At 35.8% G+C, this 9,993-nt stretch overlaps 1 protein-coding gene across 1 annotated transcript in view; it reads right to left on the reverse strand.

Moving 5' to 3' along the window:
• The window catches only part of TUBGCP6 (tubulin gamma complex component 6), a 23,698-nt gene extending 14,020 nt beyond the window's left edge, over positions 1–9,678 (reverse strand). Inside the window, exons 1-9 of the mRNA XM_010172200.2 lie at positions 8,881–9,678; positions 7,241–7,404; positions 5,656–5,866; positions 4,919–5,092; positions 3,793–3,914; positions 3,388–3,463; positions 2,772–2,881; positions 788–879; positions 552–691 (exon numbers count right to left, since the gene is read on the reverse strand). Of these exons, the coding sequence (XP_010170502.1) occupies positions 552–691; positions 788–879; positions 2,772–2,881; positions 3,388–3,463; positions 3,793–3,914; positions 4,919–5,092; positions 5,656–5,866; positions 7,241–7,404; positions 8,881–9,627 (1,836 nt within the window). The 5' untranslated portion in view covers positions 9,628–9,678. The remainder of the gene's footprint in view (positions 1–551; positions 692–787; positions 880–2,771; positions 2,882–3,387; positions 3,464–3,792; positions 3,915–4,918; positions 5,093–5,655; positions 5,867–7,240; positions 7,405–8,880) is intronic.
• Between the last annotated feature and the right edge of the window lie 315 nt (positions 9,679–9,993).

Consider the following 9,993-nt stretch of genomic DNA (forward strand, 5'->3'; position numbering starts at 1 on the left):
TGGTTGTTTCGTTGTTAGGCATATTTGGAGAAGAGGGAAGACAGAAAATTTATTATGTTTTTTTACCAAGGACAAGACTCATTCTGCACAAAATGAATAAACAGAACTATTCAAGCACTTCCTGGAAACGTAGTGCTAGAGCTGAAATACAAGAGCTATGGAGAACCGAGTCAAGACCTGGTAAGTGAGGCATCTTTAAACCAAAAAATTGTAATGTATGTGAGTTGTGTGAAAAATGGGAGGCACTTGCTTGGAAACCTAAAGCATCTCTGCTTTCAACGCAAAGGAAAAGAAGAAATACAACACATGCACTGGATATGATAAAATTGATGCTGTTAAAAATTTGTATTTCTGCAGTAAGGTGTTAGCAAGCAGAGTGGACAATCAGCTCACAAGTATCTGAGAGCAAGTAACTGCCTTTCATGAATCAACATCCTACTTATGCAACACCAGTTTCCAGTAAAGAAGCAAAATTGCTAAAAACCTAGAAATTTGCTCTAAAGAGACATGATTTTCTTAATGTCATAGGAAGGAATCAAACCAAAACTTACCCTGGGACAGCATAATTTCAGCAAGTTTATGGTTTTTCCACATATGTATACATCATTAGCAATATGTTTAAGAAATACAGGGACACAATCTTCCACTTCTTTCGAAATCAAAACATAACCATGAGTCCAGTAATGTTTATCTACATAGCAAACAAAAAGATGAACGTATGTATTTTAATTATTTAATTAACAGCATAAATTATATAAATTAGAAATGCTCCATATACATACTGTACCTCTGAAACAAAGATAATCCTCATTCACTTGGATCATAAATTCTCCATAAACATCTCTGAATACACCACTGTATACCCAATCATAGATAAATCTAAAAAAAATACAATTGTACAATATTGAAAATCAAACCTCTCACCTTCTCAACTTTATAATAACCAGACAGTAAGTACAATCTTTAAAAATCAAAACACACAAGCTATAGGCAGGATAAAAAATAGCAACTAAGTGCTGTCATACTGATATTTAAAGATACACATGGGATTGTGTCTCTACATTTTTCTTAAAAGAAACGATCTTTACATAGAACACTTCAGTGATAATTAGTTCAGATGAAAGAACATTGCCTTAATTAAAACAATATTTTTATTTCTGTATATTAATTTACTAAGTATATATTAAAAAATTCTAGAAATCTTCACAGCACATTAAAAGCACAGCAAGAGATAAGCAGGAAGGATTTATTTTAGACAGGTAACTTTAGCAGGAAGAAACTGAAAGGGTGTAAAACAAAGAACCAATACAAAGCTCCTTTTTCAGGCCTAGAGACATTTTTAATATACATGCAATAATGAGAATAATTATTTCGGAATATTTATTCAAGCTTTTCCATATTTCTTCTGTGTGAAACCAAACTTTTGAAGAAATAAATAAACATAATTACCTGAAGCTATAGATAAAAAAGCCCGGAGCACCTTGAAGCTTATCTTTTCTTTTTTACTAGCTGCAATACTAACACTGCTTCTAGAGTTGGGTCAGTTAAACAAACAGGAAGCATTTAGCACAGGAACCACCGTTCAATTTTAAGGTTTTAAGTAAAAAGTTAAGAACTTTATAAAGTGTTAAATCTGATGTTTCTATGATTTATTTGAGCAACAATTTCTATTATTTAATTTTTTTCAGGTTAATAAATGAGTGGGATAACACTTTCCGCAGATAACGGAGGTCTCCTTTCATGGCTGCCCTGATCGTATATGACTGATATTTTGATAGAGATCTGCAACAAATTTAGGAGTCAATGATGTTAAGTATCACACACCAGTAAGCATACTTCCATATTTTTTAGGTTCCTTGTGATGCCATGACATCCTGCCCTTGGTATTTCAGAAATCTGACTACCTTCTATAAATTGCAGGGCAGGAGCTGGGAAGATATTTCAATGAGTCTTCTGGTAAATCTGAAAATAAATTTATCTGAAGAACATTTTATGTAGAAGGAAGAAAAACAAGAAGGGAGGCCATGGGAGGAACCTTAAATTTAGAGCATTTTAACAGATTTTGGTTTACTCTTTCTAGTATCATCACATCTATTAAGCATCATTGCAAACTGATGATGGACTACAGCTATAATCCCTGTAAATAGCTATTTTAAAAAATTTAGCACATCTTCAGAAGTCCATAAACTAAAAATTTCTAAATTGATGTGCACTGGTTAACAAAACTGTTGCAATCTGAGAAACTCTATTTTCTGTTGTTAGTTAGTTACATCTACTTAATGAACAACAGATTTATTTTTTTTTTTAAATTTTGCTCACTGAAAAGCCTGCAAAAAAAAAAAAAAAGGCAGTGGAAATAAGCATGAACTTTCCCAGTTTGTGCAACACCAAGATAAACCTGTTAGTTGCCAGTTTCAGGATTTTACTACAGCTATGAGAAGAAAAAAAAAAAAAAGATAGAAGTTTATCCGAGTCTTATATTCCACTACTAATTTCCAGGAGCAGCAGCAAGAAAGAAGCCTTATTTACATGTATTTATTTACTGATCTAGTCACACATAAAACTCTTACGTTGTTACTGAGCTGGAAAAGAGAGGGAAAGAAGGATTCAGCAAAATGAATTAATTTTAATATGAATTTCAGAGATAAAGCCACATCTTACACTTTTCTCTGAAAATGTTAAAAGCCATTGTTAAATTAGCAGTTACTCACCAGATTACTAATTCAGCACTGCTCTTAAACACAATTATGTAGGGAACAGTATGGACGCACCTTGTGTATGGTTCACAGCTTGTCTTCAACAAAGACAGAAGAACTGGATAATGCTCATTGCTACAGTTGTTGAGAGCCTCTTTGTACAGATATGAAAGCAATTTAACACCCTAAAAAAATTGAAAAATATTCTAATATTAGGCAACAAGCTTCACTACAACTTTAATAACAAAAGACTGATAAATACACAGCTTTTACATGTTTCGCTAGACACAGAAGGCATAATCCATCTCAATTCCTCTAGCTATCTGCAGTTAAGATCACTTTATCTGAGCTAGTTACCTCAAGCTTAGTTTATAGTCATGGGAGGGTAACAGGTATGTTTAGAGTTGGATTCATTTGCTTGCTACAAACATCTCCTTTAGAATGAAATTAAATGCACTCTTTGGATTATTTTGGGTCCTTTGTTTACTTTAGGAATTGAAAACACAGGACAAAATTCTAAATTTTAAAGTATCTGCAGAAAGGACGATGGTATTCTAACTGGAGGTCCAAGGTCATATCTTTGGTAGCAGAGAGACCAACCCTAAATATTTTATGTAAAATCCTACCTAATTGTGAAGAATATTAACAATGTAACCCAAACCAAACAAAAAACCATCAAATTAATTATCACCGTAGGAAATGAAGCACCAGCTCCACCACCGATCCCCAGTGTTGTTGTTCCTATGCCACAAAGTTCAGCTAAGTACCTAAAAAACAATATTAAAACATATGTAACAATTTCAACCAGAAGTCTCCAAGATCACAGTGATGAACTTCACTGAAGCTGAATACCATACAACAACCCTACTATATCAGCTGAACGGTAACAGGCATAGCAAAAAACCTGAATATAAAAACCTTACATGTTTTTCTTAGAATATTCTGTGAATAAAGAAATCTTTCTGTTAAAATAGAGGAAAAATACTGAAAGACTATGTAAGAATGCCCATGTAATACTGTCTTTTTCAGTGTATGAAGAAATAGATTGCATTTTTTCCACTATGAAAAGCTTAAATATTTAATATTATTCTCTTACCTCAACTGACGACCTAATTTTCTGAAGAGAAAGGTGATTGTTAGAAGACTTAAAGTAGGAGGTGTTGACAATACACAGGCTCGGTAATACTGAAGATACTTTCTCAGCCCACTTGTGAATGCCTGATATCAACAGAAAATATTTAAAGTCTTACTGTTAAAGCTGTTAACAGTCTATCTAAGCCTCACATCAATTGCATCAGCATGAAAACAAACCTTTTACTAAAATAATTTGCTTATGCAGATAAGAGGGACTTGTGTAACAAAGTAAGGGGAAAGTAGAGTCCATGCAATTTCAGACATTCAAATTAGCCGGACAACTCCTCTATACTCTTTATACATCCAATGCACAGTATTGCTGTGCCCACGCACAGTATAATAAAGCATCTTGGTTCAGTCTGTTTGAGGAGCTCCTCGTTCTCTAACAGCTATAAAATGAACCAAGGGAAACCTGTTTCCTTACTTTCATGCATAAATTGGATACTGGAAAAAACTCATCCAGAACTTTTTCTAAGAAGACAAGGAGAGACAGATTCTTCTTCAATTTCTATTAGCACTGTTGCAAATAAAATATTCAGAAGAAATACATTTTCATAACCAATCCTAACTTAATTCTATGCATTATAAAGAGATTAAATCACCTGGTATTACACAGTGTACGTACAGTTCTGCATAATACACAGAGAACTGATAAGGAAAATTAGCACTTAGTTCTGAACTGAGAAAAAGTAAAGCTACTCAATATAATCTTTTTCTATTTCAGTTTTTATTAAAAAAACCCTGTAATTAAGAAATTTCTTATATTTTAATTTTATACATCTTAATATATAAATGTGTAATGTTTTTAAAACATCTAAAAATTATACTCCTTTAGTCCTGAACAGAACAACACGACTAAACAAATCACACTTCAGGTAATGAAGACCTTTTACCATATGTGTCAGTGCAAGCAAGCCTTAAGCACAGAGAGCCATGATTTAAACACAGCAGCACTGTTCACTGCTGACCTGGGATAAGCATTACATTTAAAATGCTTTGCAGTTTTGCAGAATGCAGAAATTCCAGCTTTACATGAAATCAAAGTAATTGGCCCATTAAATCTAGATCATTTAATACAATTGTTTTACCTGAAACACAAGTCCTTTGCTGTATGAAGAATCTAAAACTGGCTGAAGAGAAAAACGACTCAGTCGTGTGTAATAGGTTCCATACTCTGCCACTTCTGAGAGTAGGTTGTGCACTGTCTCTGGTGAAGTCCCAGATACATATACCCCTTCCTTTATCACAAATGTCTGAGCAGCCTAAAAGGATACAGGGAGGGAAAAAAAAGGCAGATTCAAATATTTCGTATTATGAAAATATTATTTCATAATAAAATTATTTCATATAAAATTACTTCATATTCTGATTTAAAATAGCAAACATTTACACACAAAAATAACAGCAGTCCAATTTTCAGTTTAGACACTCTGGTGACTGAGACTATGTGGCTAGGACAGTGTGACAAATATATTAAATTGTAGCAAAATTTCAGGAGTACAAATGGTATTTTCAAATATACAGAATAAGACTCATTCTCTAATTCCTTAAAGAAAACCCAATCGACAAAACTATTTACATACCTATTTTCAAGTATTCATAAACCCATTTTCACTTAGAGGACCACAAATGCTCTTAGTGTATTGCAATAACATCAGCATTGCAATATATAAATACTGCCTTATTGACTTAGGACAGATTCAACTTTTATACAGTATCACAACTGCAAGATCTCAAAAGAAATAAATGTATCGAAGAAGAAACCTCTACAAAAAAAAAAAAAAAAAAGATGTGACTAAGAAGGGCAGTTAAAAATCTTCCACACCTGATTGAGTGAAAATGTAGTGGATACCACACCAATGAGGACGTTCAAGACATCCTTGACCAGTTCAGGTTCCTTCATCAGCACGAGCTGTGGAAGCTGAAGTACAGTATTACTGAACAGCTGCAACTCCCCTTCTCGAAGTTTGTAAAATTTGTCAAAAGCTTCTCTCCCAGCTTCAGTAAGATATGGCTCCTCTTTTTTACCAGGTGGGCTGTGTCAGAGTAAACATAACATTACAAAGCCATTATATGAAAAGAAGGAGATACATCTGCTAAAGAAAAACAGACATTTCGGAATTTTACATAGACCACACAAAAAGCTTCCAGTAACACAGTACATTTTCAAGGGAATGTGCATTCAGTCAATGAAACTGTAGCCCAAAGTCAGTATAGTGAGGAAAGAGGTAGGTAATTTGAACATCAGTTCAGAGACAGAAACCTTGACAGAGAATTAGCAGCTTCTTTTGTGGCCTTCCCTAATGCAGTTTTCACAATAGGAAAATAAGGTCAACATATACAGATTTCCAAAGTCCATGGATATTAAATTGAATACTATGGATATTAAATTGAAAAAGAGCAATGCTCAAAATGCTGTGAAGGCTTGTATTAAAACATTTTGGCTCTTCCCAGTGAGGATTACTATCCTCTCCAAAACAATTTCTCTTCCCAATTCTTCCAAAAATTCTGAATTCTAGTAGCACACATTACATGAAAGTTGTCAAGCATATGGTCTATATTTCGCTCCTTACAGTCTAAATGGTAGCAAGAAAAACTGTCTTGTACTAGGAACAAAGCTAGAGTGTGCTACAGTGGCTTTGAAAAATTAGAGCAGGGAACTTCCGAGTTTCTGAGCTTCTCGGGCTCAGAGTTGAAAAAACACTGTATAACAATGCAACAGACACATTGCTAGATTATTACTTAAAATCATATAAAACATACAAAGTTTCTCCAAGAACCAGGCATGTAAGGAAGATACCTGCCATACCTGCCTTTTTTTTTGTCTTCCACTTTAGGGAAGCTAGGAAGCTTTGACAAGACTACACAGAGCCTTCTCTCCAGAGATGCATCTTCTACTCAGTAGCCAAAAGAACTACAAGTCTAACTACACTATCAAGAAATCTATTATAAAAATTTCTGGTTTGGTTACAGATAGGAAAAAGGAATACAACATTGCACAATACTGGGAGATAAGGGTTTAGTTATTCCAGTGCTCTACAACTACCACCTTCTCTTTTGAAACTGAAAACATGGAATCATTTTAGACTGAGATAAATTGCGTAGTGCATAAGAAATCAAATTAGTTAGAAAAATTTCACACAAACAGCAAGTGTTCCCATAATCCCTTCAGTGTTCTTAGCAAAGATGATTTTGTTTTATCTCTTCCTATGAAACAGCTGCAATCTAAGAACTAGTTTGTTGAAACTGCACGACCTTTATTCCTTTCTCAATTATTAATGCAGTATATTTAATTCTACACATGCACATTTCACTATTGATACTGAGATCATTTGGAACTAAGACGACATGCACCTTCATACATTTGCATATGATGCATAGTAAGTTTGCCAGTAACATCAGACACATACTATCCAATTCTCTCCCAACATCTCCGTTTGCTGGGTCCATATGTAAGCACTGCATCCCACAAGTCTATGTCTGGAGTCATGCTCGGCTCTGACTGAGAATCAGGAGTCAGATTGGATGCTGACTGGAATCCCTCATCTTCTGACTGGTCTATACTTTGGGGAACCTGTCAGAGAGAGTTCAAATGTTATACATGAAAACACTTTACTGAAGAAACACATGCTAGTAAAGAAGATGTTCTACTGTCATTCATGATCAACTGACTCTACATGACCCAACCTGTGTCATCCACCTTCCCTTTATATCTATTTTAAGTTTTTCCTGCAAGCACTCTTTTCATTTCATAAGTCTCTACAGGTATTAATGCCCATACATAAAACAACAATCACCACTAAAATAATACACAAGGTTTGTCGGTGTTAAACTTGAAACCTACTCCTTGGGTAAGCATACAGTTCTACAAACTGAGAATCCAGTCTGGATATTCAACAATATGTAACGCCAATAAAATCATACTGCTCAGTACTTCATTTGAGCAAATGATCCAGGCCCTAATTCTTCAAATTTGTAAACATTTAGTTAACTATGACTAACACAGTTTGTTCCCTTATGTTTATTAACATGCAGAAAATCTGCAGGTGTCCAAACAGTGTATATGCCACATCCTCAGCTCCCACTCAACAGGAGTTGTATGTGCAGAATAGTACTGAATTTTAGCAAGACAATCACACCCACAAATATGCAGCATGTTCTTCAAGAAATTGTGATTTTCCAGGCTGATGGAAAGAGTACAGCATTTACTCAAAAAGGTTCTGCCTACCCTACATCCACGTGGGCACACTGAATGGCACAGGGGTTTGGGGTTTTTTTAATACATCTGCCTTCAAGTTTCAGTTAAGACCCTGAGTTAAGAGAACTGTACGAGCTATCCATATGTTAAGCAGAGGGAATAAAATAAGAATTACAGGCATAGAAGTTTTAAAAAACCTACCTAAACACAGTAAAAACTGAAAGAAATAAAACCCCAAGTTTATCTAGTACCTCTATAAGCATAAAACATAGCAGAAATAAACAGAATGGACAGCTAAAGGGGAAAAAATACAGTAGAAACTGTACACACTGAAAAGGTAAAAGGAGAGCGGGAACTAGGAGGTTCCATGAAATATAATAACAACAAAAGAAAAAAGCTTTAAGATACAACAAGCCAACAAGAAAATACAAGTCTGGTAATGTAAGCTGAACAGCAGAACACATTCAGGCAGGACTTATGCAGTCAAGCTGAACAGTAACAAGTAAGCAACAATGCAAAGGAGTTCAATATATAAAGCAGGCAAAAATGCAAGCAAGTGATTACTGTGGTGGGGAAAGCACAGATACAGTTGATGGCTTCACTTCAGAAAGCCTATGGCCACATGATGGTTTTTTACACAGGTACAGGTCAAGACCAAGGTTTTCGTTATCCTACATCTCTGTATCCAAAAAGCTTATCTGGTTCTCAACAAAGAAAATGATCCCTGCTCTGTCTTAAATTCCAATGCTTCTATTACAAATGAAATGACTACCCAGATTTTAAACTACAGTTTCAAAGTGGCATATTGAAAGCAAGCATGCACTCTTAAATCAAAACCAGATGATACCATACTTTAATTGCAAGTCCAGATAAATCTGCATTGTCAGGCACTGGTGGTAAATCCAACTTGATGTCCATATCATAGGTACGGCTATGGACAAGAGCACCGAAGAGTGAGACCCGTGTTTCTTTCTCAAACTTGTCACCAGCAGGATAGTTCTGTGAGAACAACCCTATGGCAGGGAGTCCAGTGCCAGGGGCAGCCTCCATGATCTGAAGCGTTTTTTGAATGGTATCATTGAACTGACATTCTTCGTTTGTTATTAGAGACTGTATATCAGCTTCAAAGACACTTACATCATAATAATCATAACCCTGATACTTGACATTTCTCCCAACATATTTGTTGTTTAGAAAATAGTCCTTTTTTTGAGGTACAAGCTGAGGAGGACCTGTTCCAGCAAGTTGTACTAAGAGATCCAAGACAGAATTAACTTCAGTAAATGGTAAGCATTCAGCTGTTTCCAGTTCCTCCACAAGACTCTCCAGTCTATCCGCTTGAGCACCTAGGCCACCAACTCTCAAGTTGAAAGACAACATCAAAATTTTATTTTTCACTGGAAGCCTGGAAACATTTGATTGCAGCTTACGAGCCTCGTCTTGAAAAAGGTTTATGAATAGGGCGTTATAAGCAACCCTTTTCAGACTTTGCTTAGCCCTTCTCTTGCTGATCTTCTGCCTGCCCAGGTGGACCTTCCATGGCAAACTTGTCAAGTGTGCTTCACACAGATCACTGAACAACTGCGTAATGCTCTCCATTGCAGAACAAACTGTCAGGTTACAGCAGCTACAGTCTGGGTCTCTGGTTTCATGTGAGGACCTGAAAAATATCAGGAAAAGGAAGAAACACTTGTAATGCGTATGAGAAATTGCTAAGGATGCTTTAACTCAGAGACAGCCCACAATGAGAGAGAAGAAAACTGACCTAGCACATATTTAGGACAGGAGCTATAAAAACACCACTGACTGTGATCACAGGCCAGGCGATGGCGGTGCAAGCTGAATCCCAGACGCCTGGTTCCGCTCGGCAGACTGGGACAGAACAGAAAGGGTTGTCCTGACCTAAGACAGGACTCATGTGGAAACACTTCCAGAGCTTCACCACCCCAGCTCTCCTCAGGAGAC

The sequence above is a fragment of the Antrostomus carolinensis genome, unplaced genomic scaffold, assembly GCF_000700745.2.
Source record: "Antrostomus carolinensis isolate BGI_N321 unplaced genomic scaffold, ASM70074v2 scaffold19807, whole genome shotgun sequence".
NCBI lineage: Eukaryota > Metazoa > Chordata > Aves > Caprimulgiformes > Caprimulgidae > Antrostomus > Antrostomus carolinensis.